Here is an 18,932-nt window from a genome sequence, read left to right on the forward strand (position 1 = left end):
TAGGAAATAAGTGATTTGGACTCCAGACCTTCCATTCTCGTTTTATGGCAAATTTCTATACACCTGTGTACTTTGTCCAGAGATTTCAGATACTGCAGATATTTCTCATGTGATGAACTAAGATCCTTGGTGTGTAAGATGTCACAGTGCAGTGAATTCATTCGTGTTTGTGTCTGTCTCCCCAGTTAGACTCAGAATCCCTGTGCCCGGCCCAAAGAAAAGCACAGTTAGCCATAAGCGGTGGGAGGGAGGGAGAAGGAGGGGGTGGTTAATACTGCAGAGAAGAGAAACTGGAAGTTTTGCTGTGCTGGTAAAAATTAATTCCATTGCATGAGGGAGGGATTTTTTTTTAACTCTTCGTTTCTGTTCCCCACGCCTAGAACAGCATCTGGCACATAGTCAGATAATATTTGCTGAAAGAATGAATAGAAGGTTCCTTATGGACTGAGAATTTCCGGGTGCCAACCATCATTTCAGAGTGTTTAATACATAGGATTAATATACCCTCTCACACCCAAATGTTTCCTCTGTCTTCCTGTGAACCTGCCGTGCCTGGGCGCCAGTTCCTCCCTCTGGCATTAGGTAGAACGGAATTATAGATGTTGAGCTCACCTGCAATAAACACATTTTTCTATACAGAATGCTATTCACTTCCGACCACATACTTGCCAGGTGGGTGCTGGAATTCCAGTATCACAGCTGAGGAAACGGAAGCTCAGAGAGGCCAAACACCTTGCCCAAGGTCACACAGCTCCCGCGTGGCAGAGCTGGTCTCCAGCAGTCAGGTTCAGAGCTTTCTCTCTGCACTGTCTCCCGTGTGGCAGCTCTTAGTGCTCTGGGCTCGGCTGTGCTGCTCCAAAGAAGTTTGACTGGGAAGCATCTTGGCTGAGAGTGGAGGACGCCTCACCAAGGGGCTTCCTGTTTCTTCTGCTCTGGTTCAAGCCTGGTGCTGCAGGCAGGGGACACAGTCTGGGGAACCTTGCAGCTCATCAGCCCAGTGACCTTCCAGCAAGCCTCCTAGCTACTCTGAGCCTCCTTCCAAAAAGCAAATGCTTTTCTAAATCATTCTCTACGGCCCACCCAGCCTTAGCAACGCAGCAGCCCTATGAGCCCTCGTGGTTTTGCACTTGAGGGCGGTGGTACCTGCAGGGCGGGCTTGGGCAAGACCCACTGGTTTCTCCCACACACCCTCACGGAGCGCCTGCTGTGCTGGGGGCAAGTGGGGGATTCCGGGGGTGGATACGCAGCCTCAGGGTAACGTGGAAAGGGCTCCAGAATCTGTGCGGGCCGGGGGTTGTGGGCCCGGAGCAGGGAGCAGAAGAGATGGGCAGTGACCTCAGGGGCCCGCAGCTGTCAGAACAGAAGACTCTCAGGCCCGTGGTCTTTCTTCCCCAACAGCACGGTTCTGACCTGTCGGTGTTTCCACCAGGTGCATGAAGAATGCTGCCCGGGTTCCAGCCTGGGGAACTTACAATGTCTTTTCAAAACAACCGTAATTTTTCCATTAGAATATTTTTAATTTTGATAAAAGGAAGAAATAGTCTTTGTTTCCCTCCGCCGGTAAGAGGACTTGGGCATGTTTTATGCCTAAAGGCAGGTGTTACTTTGTAATGCCGCCAGGAAGGGGATCTCTGCAGTCAGGCCGTGTGTTTCACAGCGGGAGCGCGGGGGCTTCTTGCACATGCGTTGAGTCCCGGGGTCCTTCAAGACCAGGCCTTCGGAGCCAGACGTGTGAGTGAAGTGGGCATCTTTCTTGGCTGTTTTGACCCAGTTAGGCATTTGAGTCCTTTTTTGGCCTGTTCCCACCATAGCAGTCTAGGGAGCCGTGCTGAGTGAAAGGCTGATGGAGCTTCGGTTTAGAAAAACGGTCCAGATTGTGGAGGCCAAGGCCAGACGACCAGGGTTCAGATCTCAGCTTTGCCACTTACTAGCTGTGTAGCCTTGGGCAAGCTACTTAACCCCTCTGTTTCCTCATGTTTGATACCCGTCCAGGTCTCATGAGGGCTGCATGAACTAATGGAGCACAGGAGCCTGGCACTTGGTGAATGTCCTGATGGCGACATTGGTGACAGTAACTGTTGCTGTTGCCAGTAGCATCTAAAATCTTAACCATGGAGTTCCCGTTGTGGTGCAGTGGTTAACAAATCCGACTAGGAACCATGAGGTGGTGGGTTCGATCCCTGGCGTTGCTCAGTGGGTTAAAGATCCAGCGTTGCCGTGAGCTGTGGTGTATGTAGGTTGCAGATGGGGCTCTGATCCCGTGTTGCTGTGGCTCTGGCGTAGGCTGGCGGCTACAGCTCTGATTGGACCCCTAGCCTGGGAACCTCCATATGCCACGGGAGCAGCTCAAGAAAAGGCAAAAAGACAAAAATAAATAAATAAAATAAAATAAAATCTTAACCATGCTGCCCCCGAGTTCTCCAGAAAAGCTTCTGACGCTCCACCCTCTTTGGGAGGGCTTAGGGCATGTAGCCCTGGCAGAGGATAGAGGGGTGGGTGGCCCTGGAGTGACGTCCTTCCAGCTGCTCTGGGTCTCTGGCCTCATAAGAGGCGAGAAACCTGCCCCTCCCCTTTGTCCCTGGGCCTGTGCCCGGGCTGGAAGGAAGCGCATTCATATCTCACTTTTACAAGACAGGCAGCCGTTGGTAACATCCCGACACCCCCCCAGCCATCGGCTCGTGGAAGTTTAATGGTGATGATCACAGTGACAAATAGCAGTGGCGCCACCTGACCGCGGCCCTGTTGGGGGTCTGTCTCTGAAGCAGAAGTTCAGCCTCCCATGGGCTGCAGGGAGGCCCGCCAGCTCATCCTGCCAAGCCTGCCTCTCCTTTTTGTGAGTTCCTCTACAGCGGAAGCCACGTTGCCGGGGCGGCCCCTCGCCTGGGGCTGTGGGACTTCAGGCATCCCCTGGCCTTGGCTGCCCGCTTTCAAGTGCCTGAGACACCTGCTTCCATCCCATCGGGCACAGACACAGGGGAGCCTCGCCTTCCAGTCCGTGGTCCCTGAGCCCGGTCCTCGGTTCAAAGCCGGCTCCGAAGGCCAGCGAGACCCGGGGAACCAGAGTGGTTGTAGGAGCTAGTAGAGCTTGGGGGTCCAAACTCGGGGGGCTGGGCGGTGTGTACTGCGCCTATGAGCTCAGCACGGGGAGGCAGGTTTGGGGAGCACCAGCCAGGCTCTGCCGTCACCCTTACAAGTAATTCTGTTACAGGCAGCTTGTTATCACCTTTGGGCGCTCAAGATTGCCCAAGAGTTTGACCCTCCAGACCTGAGGCCCTTCGTAATGCAAAGAAATGCCCATGTTGAGCAGCCAGAAACTTTGTTCCTGGGAAAAAAAAGTCACTCTTTCTGACATGTTACTGTCTAGAAGTAAAATGCAAGCCGACACTGCATTTAAGCAGCCACGTTTTGTTTTGGGGGTTGCGGTGGCGGGGGGGGGGGGGGGGGCAGGTGTGTGAAACGTTAAAAAAGAAAACAGGTGAAACTAACTTGTTAAGTTTTACTATTACAATTTTATCATTTTTAATATTTTTTTATTATGGTCACTTACAGTGTTCTGTCAGCTTCTGCAGGACAGCAGCGTGACCCATTATCCTCTATCACGTTCCCTCACAAGTGAATGTGTTTTATTTAACGCAGTTGTATCCAAAATGAACAACTGTCAGTGAGATGTTGTGTTTTGTGGTGCCAAGCCCTCAGAATCAGGTGTGTGTTTTACACATAAAGCACGTCTCCATTTCCACGCGCCTCCTTCCACCGGCTCATCGCCACCTGTGGCTTAGTGGTTACTGGCCTGGCCAGGGACAGTCTAGACAGCTCCCAGGGGGCCGTGTAAACAGCATGCTAAACTATGTTTCTAAATGTTTATATCTTCAGCAGGGCTCTCTCATGCTCTGTCCCTTTTGCAGTGAGGTTTGGGGTAATTTGGAGGCATGTCTTAATAGCAGTTGGTCATTGGGAGGGAAGTATGCTTCATTCCAAAAAATGAATTTTCAGGGAGTTCCCTGCTGGCCTAGCCCTTCAGGAGCTGGCATTGTCCCTGCCAAGGCTCAGGTCAGTGCTGTGGCACGGGTTCCCTGGCCTGGGACCTTCTGTATGCCACAGGCGCAGCCCAAAATCTAAATAAAATAAATTCAGAAAATAAATAAAAATGAATTTGCAATGGCAGGGTTGCCCCCATCCCTTGTACCTTAGATCTTTGAAGCTTCTGCTTGCATCCAGCGCGCTGGCCAGAGTAACAGGTTGTGAACTTCTGGAGGAGGTGCTCCAGCTAAATTCTCAATCCCAAGGGCGCCACAGCATTCAGGGCAACTGCGTAATCTCAGCGCAGGGTCTCATGAATGCCTTCGCCAGGAACGAGCCCTTGGCACTTGGCCTTCTGCCTTCGTTCAGCCTTGGGGGGAGGCAGGTGTTATCTACCTGAGTCAGAAGAGTTGATGCTGTGGAAATGGACCTGGGGAGGCAAGTTGTTGGACCAAAGTCGATGGAGTCAAACAGACAAATGCTTCAGGTGGCCCTGGCTTTTTAGGATTCCTGAATCACTCAGGCCAGAAACAGAATTTCTTTCCACCCCCTTGACTTCTAGCAGCTCCTCAGACTTGGGGTGACAGGGGGGATCTTCCACCACCCAGTCAGAGGGCTCAGGTTGGTAAGACTGCTCGGATGTGTGTAGAAATAGGATACAGAGCAGAGTGGGGCCTCCCTCTCGCGCGGCAACCCGATGCCTCAGCTCCGCCTGTGTTCAAAACAAACTAAAATAGACAAACCCCACGGTTTTACTGTATAGCACAGGGAGCTGCATTCAGCATCTTGTAATAACCTGTAATGGAAAAGAATCGAAAATATATACACACGCAGATATGCGTATATACATATATATGTATGTGTAGCCATGGCCAAGCCACTATGCTGCACACCTGAAACTAACACAATATTGTAGGTCATCTGTATTTCAATTTAAAAAAAATAAAACACTGGTTAATGAGAACAGATTGCAGAGACTGGTTTTATTTTATTTATTTGTTTATTTTTTGTCTTTTTACGGCATATGGAGGTTCCCAGACTAGGGGTCCAGTCGGAGCTGTAGGCCTACACCACAGCCACAGCAATGTGGGATCCAAGCCGCATCTGTGACCACCACCACAGCTCACGGCAACACCAGATCCTTAACCCACTGAGCAAGGCCAGGGATTGAACCTGTATCCTCATGGATGCTAGTCAGATTCGTTTCCACTGAGGTATGACGGGAACTCCTGAGACTGGCTTTAATATAGTGACAAGAACAAATTTTATTCAAGTGCTTTTGAAATACAGTTACAACAGCTAAAACGACAACTTCAAACCTGGTGAAACTAATCCTCAGAGCCCTTTGATTCATAGTTTATTAATCCCAGGGTGAGGGATTCCGTGTATTTGAAAGGCATAAATTGTATTTTTAAAACAAGATATGTCAGTATTCAGAGCACCGCTTGTTACCTGATTGGCTCCGGGCACGTGTCGTGAGCTTCTCACATCTCAGTTCTTTTCCCTGCAAAATGAGAGTCATCATCCTTGCTGCCTCGTTGGACCACACAGCGTGTGCAGAGGGTCTGATCTGCAGCAGGAGCTTGGCGCATGCCCCTTCCCTCCCGCAAAGAGAATTTATCTCGTTCTTCTGCCTGGTGGAGGCAGGCTTCGATGCAGGCATTTCCTGTCTGGGAGCTGGAGTGCCCTCCACCATTTGGTGTCATTAGGGAATAAACTAGAGCCTCCTTTGGGTAGGGTTCTTTGTGTTTTTTATGTGTATACGTTCCATATGCTCAGAAAAAAATGTGCAGAAAAGAACACATGTCGTTTTCAGAAGAACCAAAGCGTCTTTGTAGGTTCCTTTGGTTATTTTCTTGTCAAGGAAACAAGCTGCCACATTCAAATGTGGACCCCTCCCAGCCTGAGGCAAGTCAGAGGAACTTGGACTTCTCGTGCCACAGGGAGAAACATCAAGAATATGTTCAAGGAATGGGGATGGGCAGACATGCAGGAAGTTAGCTCATGTCCCAGGACACTTAATTAGACATAGTGGGCTGTGTGAAAAATAGCCTAGAATGTTCCAAAGTCTAGTTTGTCTGCAAAAAAAAAAAAAAAAAAATGGCAAAGGTGGTGGTGCCCCGTACCTGTTGGTATATGTTCACCTCGAATCCTGGGGCATGACCTGTGGGTCTGGAAAGTGTGTGCCCTGGGTATCCAGCCTGCCTGGGAGGCAACCACCGGTGTTGGAATAAGCTATGCCACTCTTAGAAGTTCAAGTCCGTAGTTCTCCCTTCCACAGAGGGGGGCGGTGCAGGATCACCCTAGTACTTCTGAGAGTTGCAAAGGTAGATGGAGGAATGGAGGGAAGGTCCCCAGAGCCCCTCACCCAGCTAGAGCTGCTGCCGGCCCCCTGCCAACTCCTCTTTCATCGCTTCCTCCCCACTCCTGTTGTCCTGCAGTATTTCAGCCAGATCTGCCACGATCAGGTCATTTCCCCCATACATACTTCACCTCTCACACCCCTGAGTGCTCTCATCTCTAACTGGAAAGGGCACTTTGTCACTAACCATCACACCCTTTATCCCACGTCACACAATCACAGCGACCTGAACAGCAGTCCCTCCATCTCATGTAACAGCAAGACCATGTTTGAATTTTCCCAGTTTCGTTTTATACTTGGTTGGTTTGAATCAAGATTCAGACAAGGTCCATAGATCACTTTTTTTTTTTTTGTCTTTTTGCTATTTCTTGGGCTGCTCCCGCGGCATATGGAGGTTCCCAGGCTAGGGGTCAAATCAGAGCTGTAGCCGCTGGCCTACGCCAGAGCCCCAGCAACGCGGTATCCGAGCTGCGTCTGCAACCTACACCACAGCTCACGGCAACGCCAGATCCTTAACCCACTGAGCAAGGGCAGGGACCGAACCCGCAACCTCATGGTTCCTAGTCGGATTCGTTAACCACTGCACCACGACGGGAACTCCCATAGATCACATTTGATTGTTCTATTTTGAGTCTCTTTTAAAAATACTTTGAGGAGTTCCCATGGTGGCCTAGTGGGTTAAGAATCTGACTGCAGAGGCTCCAGTAGCTGCAGAGGTTCAAGTTCACTCCCTGGCTTGCCTCAGTGGGTTAAGGATTCCGCGTTGCCCCAGCTGCAGCCTAGGTCGCTGATGTGGCTCATATTCAGTTGCTGGGCAGGGACTGTCCCTATGCCCCGGGTGCCGCCATGAGAAAAAGAAATTTCTGGTGGTTGGTTTGAAATTTACATCCTTCGGCTTATCCTTATTGGGCAACACAAGAAAACCTGAATTTTTCCTTTAGTCATTCCTCCTCCTCCTCTTCGTCACCACCATCTTTACTACTTTCAGCAAAATTCTGTGTGGATTGTCCTCTTTATCAGACACTTGCTCTGAATGACCTCTGGCTTTTCCCCAAAATTAAGTCCACCTCAGTGCCCACGTCTTTCTTACCCATGGAGAGAATGGAGTCTGCCTGCCAGCAGTGCTGCTGCGGCGTCTGCAGGTGGGTTCAGAGGGGGGTTCAGAGGGGGGTTCAGCACACGTCAGGCCGTGACTCCCACGTGGACAGTTCTCTGTGTGTCTGGTTTGAAGGATCCTCTACAGAACTCAGGGACCTCCTTTGCGTGACCGGAGTCTATAAATGCCTGCCTGCCTTAGCTGTTCTGTCGCGGGCTTGTTGACTGGCCACTAAACGGATGTCTTTGTATCTCCCACAGATCATCGCCTATCAGCCGTATGGGAAATCCGTGGACTGGTGGGCCTATGGCGTCCTGTTATATGAAATGCTGGCCGGACAGGTAATGTTTCCCCGTGGTTTCCTACTGGTGGGTCACCCTATAGCAGGAGTCCTCCAGCTCCGTTGGGGCTGTGATGGCCAGACTGGTGGCGTGGTCTGGCTGGTGCTAGTCTGACTTCCTGATCCAGGTGAAAGAGGAAGCAATTGCCCCTTGAGAGAGGATTATATTCAGTATGTACAAAAATCATCTCCTCCTTATAAAAACCTGGACTGAAAGCTCCACACTGCAGTGTAGACATACAGCTTCCACATTGTACGCAAAAGCTTCCGGCAGGTTGGTGACGACAGTAGCCTTGCAAAGCCTCCGTGTCCCGGCACTGGGGTTAGGTTAGTGTTCATCGCGAGTTTCTCTGCAGAAACTACCCCAGCTGCTGCCCCCGTGCCGTCAGTGTCATCGTTAAAGGAAAAAGTTAAACTTGAAGAAGTGTTTTAATAGCGTCTCCCGTCTCCCTTTATCTCTCCCTTGGCAAGTCGTTGTAATTTTCACAAAAGCCCAGCGAGGCTGAACTCCCAGTTAGGAAAGGGCAAATTAGGTTTCCCTTGGCGATGTGACACATATCAGATAACCAAGTGCATCACTGCCTGGCACGGTCCTTTCTAAGGTAATGGCCTTAGTGCCTGTATCATTAGGGTAAGTCACTCCAGCTGCCCTGACAAACCCCAATCTCAATCTCAGTGGATTAACAACAGTGGGGGTATTTGCCCTCTGGGGGAGGGGGAACCCTGATCTCATGGTCATTCAAGGACCCACGGTCTTCGTCTCCCGTCCCTGGCTCCGCCACCTCTCAGAGCTTCGAATTCTTCTACCGCGTCCTCCTCATTCAGCTGGCCGATGAAGAGGGAGCAGGGGGGCGACTGCACAGGTCTTTTAGGGGCCAGACCTGCAGGCGGCAGGCATCTCTCCTCCCTGGGTTCCACTGGCCACGTGGCTCCTCCTTTCACATTTTGACAATAAAATTCGACTGGCTTCTTAGCCCCCTGGGAGCCCTGCTGTTGGAGAAGGCGCAAGATGCCCAATTCCCCTCCTTGATCCGAATGTTCTGACTCTGGAGTCCGGAAAACAAACCCTGGTTTCATTCAGAGTCGCATTTGCATATGCCAACAAACAAAATTGGTCGGGCGGAAGTCGTCAGGGCAGGATCTGCTTCCAGGGACGCCTTACAAGACCCAAGATGAGCGGCTCTTGATTGGCCAGCTGGAGACTAGGATTTCGGAAAGCAGCCCTGCCGCCAAGTGGGCCCCCACTGCACCCCCCCAGCCCCCCCCCCCGGTCCTCCTGGGACTTCATTCCCTAGGGGAGAGTGCAGGAGACCCCTCCACGTCCCCTTTGGGGTGCGTTTTGAAGTCCTGCCTCAGCTGCAGACTGTCCCTGAGGCCCTGGGCTTGAAGATACCCACACCCAGACCTCTGGCACATTTCATTATCTCCTGCCCCGCTTCCCAAGAGTCACTTAGCAGGCCTTATGTGATCCCTTAAAGCTTCCATAATCTCTGTTGAAAGTGGAGACACTCTTTAAATAAGACACATTAAAAGCATCCCGCGTTGGGGCGCGCTGTCAGGCACAGCCGCCGTTCCGCTAAATCTTCACGGGCCTGCCCCGGACAGTTTTTTATTTCAGATGCCCCTTCTTGGTCTTCCTCTGTGACGCCTCAGTGCAAATTTAAACATATTCCTGGGCTGTGACTCAGCCCAGAAAGGATAGTGAAGGCTCTGTTGTGGTCCCCACGGCCCCTCAAGATGGCAGGAGCCTCCGAGACCCAGCAGAGGGAATGGATGCTGCTTTTGAAAAGGAAGATGAATTATAAAGTTGTTGGTGGGGTTGTGGTCTAAATTTGTCCTCTTTAATCACAGAGGGCTGAAGATGAGCAGGGAAAAAAAATCATTTATTGCAATTTTCTTCTCACTTTGGCTTATTTATTGTCAGCAGCCCAGGGGACAGGTATAAACCAGCCTGAGTCTGACAAACATGATTGCTTCCAGGCATAAATAGTATTTACCCGGCCTTCTAATGAGCATCTTGCAACTAAAAGTGATCACAGGCATTCATCATAAAGAGACGGCCCTCTCCTCTTTCTGTCCCTTTCTGCCAGGATTATTTATGCTTTGTCTTCATCCCTGATTCATCAGGAATGAGTCCTTTATCCCAGAACTTCAGCCAAATTGTGCTGGGTGCTGTCTCCCCCACACCCTCGCCCATCAGTGATCTGCAGCTTGACCATGGCAGGGCTCCAGTGACCAGTAGGTGATTTAGGAATCATTTGGGGAAGAGTGACCCATCACCCCATTGAGTGAACCATCAGTAAACAAATTTACCTATTTATTTATTTACTTGGCCACACCCATAGCATGTGGAAGTTCCCAGGCCAGGGATCGAACCTGTGCCACAACAGCAACTCGAGCCACTGCAGTGACAATGCCAGATCCTTAACCCACTGTGCCACAAGGGAAATCCACAAATTGGGAGTCCTGCTGCGATGCAGTGGGTTAATGGTCCAGCTCATCTCTACAGAGGTGCTGGTTTGATCCCGGCCCAGCGGAGTGGGTTAAGGATCTGGTGTTGCTGCAGCTGTGACACAGGTTGAAGTGGCGACTCCCATTCAGTCCCTGGCCCAGGAACTTCCATATGCCGCAGGTGGAACAGAAAAATAAAAATAAAATAAAATCCACAAATTATGTATCCCTAAGGAAGGCTCCTTTAGTTCAGACGTTTTTGACACCAAGCCAGGTCTTTAGTTAACAGGGAGCTTAGCTTGAAACTCTGAGCCCAGGTTTGTAGAAACTTGAAAATAATCATGAGGATGGGGGAACGAGGGAAGAGAAGCAAATCCAAAATGGTTCTATACTCAGGACCTCCGTCCATTGCCCCCCGTGGTCCCCCCTCCATTCACACCCCCCCGTGGCACTTCCTCCATCCACTTCCCCCCTGTGGCCCCCTTTTCATCCACACCACCCCTTGTGGTCCCCCCCTCCCCCCCACACCCCCTCTGTGGTCCCCTCTCCATCCACACCACCCCCTGTGGTCCCCCCTCCATCCCACACCACCCCCTGTGGTCCCCAGGCTCAGTTGCTGGCAAGACCAGGAAGGAAAATGAATGTGATTATAACTCCTCACCATTGACCTGCCTTCAGCACCAAGGCCTGAGAGCAAGCAGTTACCTGGAAGAACGCTCCAGGGGTGACCTGGGGAGACTTAACCAGAGCCAGAAAAATGTTCACATCCTTTGGCGGCATAATCCCACACCTGGGAAATTATTCTCAGGAGGTAATTCAGAAACAAGAAAAATGATATGCTCAGAGATGTTCATAGTGGCATCAGCAACCAGGACACGGTGCCAGAAGCCTTCATTCACGTGCCGTGGACACACACATCCGTCGGTAGTGAAGCCCTGCTCCTTCCTTGTCTGGGAACACCGGTAGCTACAGAGAAAGTGTGTTGGCACCCGCCAGTGAAAGACAAGGAACTCCGAGTGATACCTCATAGTTTGGAAATCACTGCCTGTTTTGCAGGATCACTGCCTGTAAGAGGCACTCGCAGCAGGCAGTGGCGGGCCGTGGGGGCGGGGGGACGGCCAGTAGGACCAGCCTCTGCTCCAGTCCTTGGCTGGGTGCAGCCCCTCCCCGACGCGGATGCAGCCTGCATGCCCAGTGGGGAGTCTGCCCCCGCCCCTTGCCTGGTGGGCACCCCGGGCGCCCTGTTCCTTCTGCCCAGGGAAGCACGCCTCGGCGGCCGCTTCTGCTCTGAGTCATTCACACGGAGGCCAATTTTAGTTCTCCTCACCCACCTGTGTGCTTCGACCAAATTAAACATTCTTTACATTAGGTGCTTACAACCAGAAAGAGCCTGTTTATTTCTGTTTCTAGACCCAAAAAAGAGGAAAAGTAAGTGGCACCAGAGACCCAACCCCAGTCTCCCATACATAGTCCCAAGGTGGGTTCTTTAGGGCCCCGGCTCTGGGCCCTGTCCCTGAGGTGGGTGTGGCCCTGTGTGCTGACCCCACTGTCAGCTCCTGTCCAGGCTGGGGCTGGAGGGAGCAGGAAGGGTGGGGGTCAGGGGAACAGGCTGGAAGGACTTGTGAGTGGCTGGGGAGGGCAGTGCTTGGTTCTCCTGCTCCCCCTTGGAGGGAAATGTTTGCTACTGTCTTTAAACCGAAGCCAGGCTCTGGCAGTCTCTGAACCCTAACCTCTCTTTTTCCAATGGGAGGAAAACGTAACAAGATTAAACAGAAGGGATTCTTTATCCAGGGCCAACCTCCTGGTCTGCCTCCCCCGCCACCCCTTTGGCCACATGGCATGCAGAAGTTCCTGGGTCAGGGATCGAAGCTGCAACACTGCAGTGACAATGCCAGATTCTTAACCCACTGAGCCACAAGGGAACTCCCAGTCTAACTTTCTTATGCTAACAAGCCCAAGGTTAGCTGAGCCAGGAGATAATTAGGGGACATTTCCCATAAACCCACTTCTTGGTATGCTGTCCCACCAGAGTGACAGGTAATTTGAGGGGCCTCTCAGGATTACAGACCTGCTGGAGGACTGAGCTTGAAGGACATCCCGAGCTCATCCATTCCTCCTGAAGATCCTGACACCCAGCCCCAAGACAGTTCATCTGCCTTAGTCCCAATTCTCTGAGCACCCTTCATCGGGCCCTAACTGGGTACCAGACAAGAAAAAATCGAGCACTTTAGACTCACCCAGGAACCCACTGGACAAATTGGAAAACTGCATCTTAAAGAGATGAACCATTTGCCTGTGGACACCCAGTGAGGAGGTGGTAGAGCTAGAATTCTGGTCCGGATCCACCTGACTTGAAAGCCATGACCCATCCCGGGCCGCCGTGCCTCCCACACCCCCTGTGGGGATTGTAAACCCAGTAGAAGGGGACAGAGAGGCGTCCAGTGGAAACCAAGCTCCCATCCTTGCCACCATGCAGGTGTCGGGCCCCCCGCAGAGCAGCTCCGTGTCGGGTCGGAAGGGCCCTGGTGTGAATCCCCGGACCTGGGGAAATCCTCTTTGCCCACGTTCTCATGTCCCCTTCACCCGACGTTCAGAATGCAAAGCCATCCACACGCTCCCCTCCCTCACCTTCTGAACACCAGGCATCCTTAACCTCACTTGATCATCGTAAGCTTTCTTTAACACACACTTACAAAATTAATAGATTAATTATCATCTATTCGCCAATCATTAAAAGCCTTACTCAAAAACATTTTCCCTAAAGATTTTTTCGGGTCGCCCAGGGCAAGATAATTAAAGGGGCAGAGGAAAAAATGAAACACACACACAACTGCCAACCTAATTAAAGAGAAGCAAATCAACCCACAAGGTAACTGAGCTAAGTCTGCCGCCTGCGGTGGGCCGAGAACCCCCTGCTCTCTTGCTTGGTGCTGAGTTGGATCCGCAGACGCCGTGGGATGAATTACTCAGCCTAAATACCTTCTCATCTCTTTGTCTCTCTCTTCCCCGAACAGCCTCCGTTTGATGGCGAAGACGAGGATGAGCTGTTTCAGTCTATCATGGAGCACAACGTTTCGTACCCAAAGTCCTTGTCCAAGGAGGCCGTTTCCATCTGCAAAGGAGTAAGGAGATTGGGGTTCCTTTTATGGTCAGGGACCAAGAGGGGCCACAGGAGAGGTACCTGTGACGCTTCTAAGAGACGTGGGGTGGGGGTGATCACCCACCTGCACCACCGAGTCTCACCTGAACTTGTCACCTTTCTTGTGACGGCGTTTATTTTTCCAAACCATGGGTCTCGGATTGAGACTGTTTTGGTCTAGGCAGTACCTACCACCTGATGCGTGTCCTGTAGCATCGTACATGATACTGGCCTGTGCTACTTCCAGTCAACGTGGTTTTTAGTGGTGGCGTGCCTTTTTATATACGTGTTTTTAACATGCATCCAAATGGCAGCTCTTAGACCTGTAAAGACGGCTATTTAAATTCTCCTTGTGTTTGGCTCTGGGCCCAGACTGCTTCCTTGTTTCTCTATCATGAAAATCACTGTAGGAAGGCCCACCCACACCTGTCCCCGTGGTGTTTGTGAGTTGGCACAGCTCAGGGCAAGGCACTGAGTTAGGGCTGGGGGCAGAGCAGAAAGAGGAAAGGCACTGGCATTCCTTTTTCTCCATGTGTGTGTGTTTTTTTTGGGGGGGGGAGGGGTCTTTTCTGTTTGTTTTCTTCTCGGCTTTGTTGAAGTGCAGTGGACAAATAAAATGGTCACATATTGAAGTGTAGACGGTGCGGCGATGTGATGCACACACGCTTAAGACGGCCGTCACCACATCATCCTTTCGGGGGCGGGAGTGGAGTGAGAACGCTTGAGTTCTCTCCTCGGCAGATTTCAGTTCCTCGGAGACGTAGGGTCAGCGCGTGACCGACCGTCTGAACTTGAGATCCTCTTTCCCCTCCCACTTTCCAGCTGATGACCAAGCACCCTGGCAAGCGGCTGGGCTGCGGCCCGGAGGGAGAGCGGGACGTCCGGGAACACGCCTTCTTCCGGAGGATCGACTGGGAGAAGCTGGAGAACAGGGAGATCCAGCCGCCCTTCAAGCCCAAAGTGGTGAGTACGAATGCGGCCCGTTTCCCGGGTCCCCGGGTGTCCCACCCGCCTTTCTTCTGGAGAGAGGAGGCTGGTGACCCCTGACTTCTGCAGGCTGAAAGGAACGGCGGGATACCAGCCTCGTCCTCAAGCCTGTGGTGTGAGCAGCCCAGATTCCTGCTGAGCCCGAGAGGAAGCGGGGGCTGGGCCCCCCCACACCCTCCAGTGGGCAGCAGAGCTCCCCGCAAAGGTTGCAAGAACCAGGACAGGCCTGCTGCGGGGACTGGGCTTCGTGGCCTTGCCCGCCCCGCAGAGCTGAATTCGTGCCCTGAGTCCCTGGCAGGACCTTTCATCTGTGTCCAGCTTTCCAGGTGGTCGCCCTGGAGCATAACACCATCTCAGCCAGCCCGCTGCAGGCCCCAGGGCAGCTCCCACGCTGGCCACCACCCTGCCACAAGGGCTGCGTGTCAGCCACTGTCCTTGTTCAGACCCTTCCTAGATGGCTTCCTGGCGAGTCCCGTTTTTCGTTTGTTTACTTGGCAAACACTGTGCGCCAGGCCTGGTGCTCAGTGCTTTGCATATGCGCTCATTGAACCCTCACAGCAACCCTGTGAGGTGGCTACTCTGGTCCCCGGTTTACAGTTGGGAACACGGAGGCACAGAGAAGCCGAGTAACTTGCTTGAGGACACCCAGCTGGTAGGTGGTGAGACCGGGACGCAGACGCCATTGTTCTGGCTCCGGGATCCTGGCCCTGTTGCACCCTTGCTCCATCCTAACGCTTACATCTCTGGAGATAAACTGAGGGTCCTAAAAACATCAGTCTCCTGGCTCACACCCACCTGCCCCTTTGCAGTGCCTCCCAGGGAGGCTGCTTCTCCCTGCATCCCATTTCTGAGGGCTGAGTGGATCCGTGCCTTCCAGCCCCACCACCATCTCGGCCAGTATTGAGTCGTTGCCGCGGCGCCCCTGCTCCTGAGATGGCACAGTGGGCGGCGGCTTTATTCCACAGTCAGCTTCAGAAGCATCCGCCGTGTTGGTTTGGCCCAAATCTGCCTCCCCTGACAGGTGCCCCGAGAGCCGGCAAAGGGGACCCTCCACAGGTGCCGAGTTCCCGACTGGGTGGCACACGGCTTTATTCTTAGAGCAGCCGTTTTCTCATTAAATATGCTTATGTGTCCTCTACTCCAAGAATAAAACTGCTGGTGGTGAGCCCACGGATTTTTTTTTTCCCCAAGATATTTTTAGCACAAACCAAAGAAAAACTAAAATTAATCAGGTCAGTTGACTTCCTCCTGAATCATCATTTCAAGTAGGACCCTGATGTATCTGCCGCCAGTCCTGGCCGCTGAGGCGGGAGGCTTTCCTAGGCTCCCAGCCCTCACCCACTTCTCAAAACCCGGTCTTAAGGGAGAAGAAGATGAAGACACACATCATGAGAGATGCTGCGAACCATCTCAGGAGAATATTCTGTTGGGAATTTCCTCTCTGCCCTTTCGTACTTTCACCTCTGTTGAGCCTAAATGAAATCTGAAAGGTATACAGTAGTGTCTGACACTCAGCTCGGTTTCTTCGTAGCAAGAGCGGAGACACACGCTGACCCTGCTTTTCATGTTAAGCAAAATGCAGTTACTTGTCTATCACTTTCCAGAAAGAGACGACATGCAGCAAAGGCAACCACGATACACATCTCCTGTTTCTATTTATTCCCACCTTATTTCCAGAAGAAGCTGTTTCTTTGCATGGCCTCCCCCTTGCTCCGGGTGCGGTGGCCCTGACCTCAGATATAGGGAAACAAGAGGAAGCCTTGGTTCCCCGTGGACGCACCCTCACACCCACGGCGGCCGCGGCACTGAGAACAGGGTGTGTTTATTTCTTCCTGGAGTCACTGCTGCTGTTTTGCTGGTTTTTTTTACCCCGAGTGCTGGTTAAAATAGAAAGAAAGAATATATTGCCTCTGGCTGTGCAGAAACAGCCGCCAAACTCACAAACAGAGCAGAAATCCCTCACCGAGGCCCTAAAGCTGAAGGGTTTGTGTGCAAGGCCTATTTGGTGAGCGCTCTGGTCAGAGGAAGGTGGAGGCTGCGCGCTCACACCCAGCAGAGGCCCACGCTGTGCCGGGGCATCGGAATACAGAAGAGGAGGAGGCTAGAAAAAATGCAAAAGGACAGGGGGCAGGACGACATGGGGGCACAGAGGACGTGTATTGGAAGCGGGCGGCCTTGGGCAGAAGAGTGTCAGGGCCCCGGGAGCGGTTGGAAAGTCCGGATCCTGATGGGAGAGCACGTCCCCACCCCAGGCCACCTGCACAGCAGCAGGCGTGGCCCTCGATCTCAGGGGAACGGGGCATTTCAGCGGCCTCCGGGGATGCTGCGGCTTGGATCTCACGGTGGCCGGGGTAGAGGGACCACGTGCCAGGAAGAGCCCCAGCGGCAGGCGAGGCCGTTTCCACCAGAAGACAGCCACCCACGTCAGATTGCCATCGAGGCTGCCAGATGGCAAACGCTGCGTGTTTCACCGGTGGCAGCAGAGGGGACCTAACGGCCTCTCGGTTGCTCTGTGATGTGCTTCCCCACCGTTCTCGGTGGAGAGAAGAGCTCTCTGATCCAGAGCTAATTAAGTGGGAAGAGTTTATAGGTAAAACCCAGGGCCCCACATTCTCTGGGGGGCAGTTTTGTTACTGCAGAGATGCACCAGCCTAGCTGCCGCTGTTGAGAAAACAATCAGGCAAATAGATCTCTGCCAGAGGCTCGTGCTCAGCGTGTGCCGTGAAGCCAATTCTGAGAGCAGTGCTCCTCTGAGGCGTGTTTATAGCCCCGGCGGGCTAAACCTGTCTGTCTCGGTGAAGTCTGCCCGATGCTTTTATAGCAAGTGCGGGAGAATCCATCTCCCTGAGATTTATCGGATTAAGGACTCTTAGCTCCTGACTCCAGTGAAATCAAGGCCTTCGTTACTGTAAATATGAGTGTAAGACTTCAAGAGCCTGTAGTTATCCATAGATTATGTCTGGAAATCGAGTTTGTGCTTGTAAACTTGTGAGTCTCTCTCTTTTTTTTTTTTTTTTTTTGGAAGCTCCAATGAAAGTTTATTCCAGAAGCTCTGCCTTCCCCCAGAGGGCAGAGATACTGAGCAGAGATATTCCTGGGCAGTCACAGAGCTTATCGGGAGGGGCTGGGGTTTCCATAGTGTCCTGGCTTTGTTCCTTTTCCTGCCTGCCAAAGTGATATCCCTGAGGCTAGATAGAAATGCCTGGAAAAATCCCACCACTCAAGTGCATTTCAGGATACACTTGGTCCACAGGGAGGCACCGTGCAGAACTTTGAGGGAACCATCTGCAGTGCTGCGGCGGCCTGGGGTCTATTTAAGGTCACACATTCAGGAGGGTGGAAGGAGGAGAGTGACCACGTCTGGTGGGTGGGACTGTGGCCTTTGCCCCCGAGGGTGGCGAGTCTGAGGCTCTGAGGTGCACCGGCTCCCATCCCAGGCACGGGATGGGAAGCATCCTTGTCCCTGTGTGGGGCTGCAAAGGGGAAAATGATTTTCTAGAAGACAAGGCCATCCCCGCTGTACTGGATTATTTTGGAAAACCAAAGCAAGAGCGAAAACAGACAGCTGCGCTGTGAAGCTCGTTCTCCTGGAGGGGAGGCAGCCACGTAACTTCCTTTCCTCCGGTGTGGAACCAAAAAAGCACAAAGCAAGCTGGCTTCAGCATTCTCTTCAAGAAAACACAACAGAGCAAGGATTTCAGCATTTGGCTGAATGACAAACCTGAGTCTAAAGAGGCTCTTTCATGTCCAGAAGATCCTGCTAAGAAGGTGCCTTTAATGTTCAGGTGTTGAGTGGGGAAAGAGAGGGTCCGGGCAGCCTCCCGGGGCTTCCATCAGCAAGGAGGTACCACGACAGGAAGATGCAGCCAGCACACCTGGCCCCGCATCCTGAGAACCCCCTGAAGAAGGAAAGCTTTTTCTGTTTTGCCTGCAAAAGTAGAAGGCCCCAGTTGTAATCTCTACAGGCTGCCCTCAGAGGCACACATAAGCCTGATGTTCTGACCAGTGTCACCTTGAATTTTGGAAGCTTTTATTCTGATTTCTTATTCATGTGAAGAAAATGCCCAAGAACAGCCTTCACATTTTTGTTCAGCCTGTCCAAGGTCAATAGCAGTTCCTACAAACATTGCAAGTGGAGAGTGAATGGGTGCTTCTTTTTTGAAATCTATCCATTGGCACCAAGGAACAGAAGAGCTGGTTCACAGGCCAACCAAAAACGCGTCCACGGTGCTTAAGTGGTCCCTCGAGAGACATCCATCTAAGTCAACACCGAGAAATAGATCCAAACTCGATGGGTGAGCCGAGCATTTTGGAAACAGGCCTGTCTCCCTTGGGTTGCCTTTCTGGAGAAATCACTGTCATTATTCCATCACAAAGGGACAGAAAGAAAGAAGAGGAGAACTTTCCTTGAGGTCATTGTCATCCTTGCAGCAACAGCCTAAGAAAACAGGAACGTTGAGACCAAGTGTTGGTGCCATTGTGGTGAGAGGCACAGATTCATCTTTCCCCGTCACCTCTAGGTCCTTTATTTCACAGG

At 52.1% G+C, this 18,932-nt stretch overlaps 1 protein-coding gene across 2 annotated transcripts in view; it reads left to right on the plus strand.

The window, feature by feature from the left end:
- Positions 1 to 18,932, plus strand: part of PRKCA (protein kinase C alpha) — a 386,579-nt gene that overhangs the window by 353,983 nt on the left and 13,664 nt on the right. For both annotated transcript variants that reach the window (XM_047759338.1, XM_047759339.1), the window contains exons 14-16: positions 7,739 to 7,819; positions 13,284 to 13,391; positions 14,231 to 14,371. In XM_047759338.1, coding sequence (XP_047615294.1) covers positions 7,739 to 7,819; positions 13,284 to 13,391; positions 14,231 to 14,371 — 330 coding nt within the window. The remainder of the gene's footprint in view (positions 1 to 7,738; positions 7,820 to 13,283; positions 13,392 to 14,230; positions 14,372 to 18,932) is intronic.

This window comes from Phacochoerus africanus, chromosome 14, assembly GCF_016906955.1.
Source record: "Phacochoerus africanus isolate WHEZ1 chromosome 14, ROS_Pafr_v1, whole genome shotgun sequence".
Taxonomy (NCBI): Eukaryota; Metazoa; Chordata; class Mammalia; order Artiodactyla; family Suidae; genus Phacochoerus; species Phacochoerus africanus.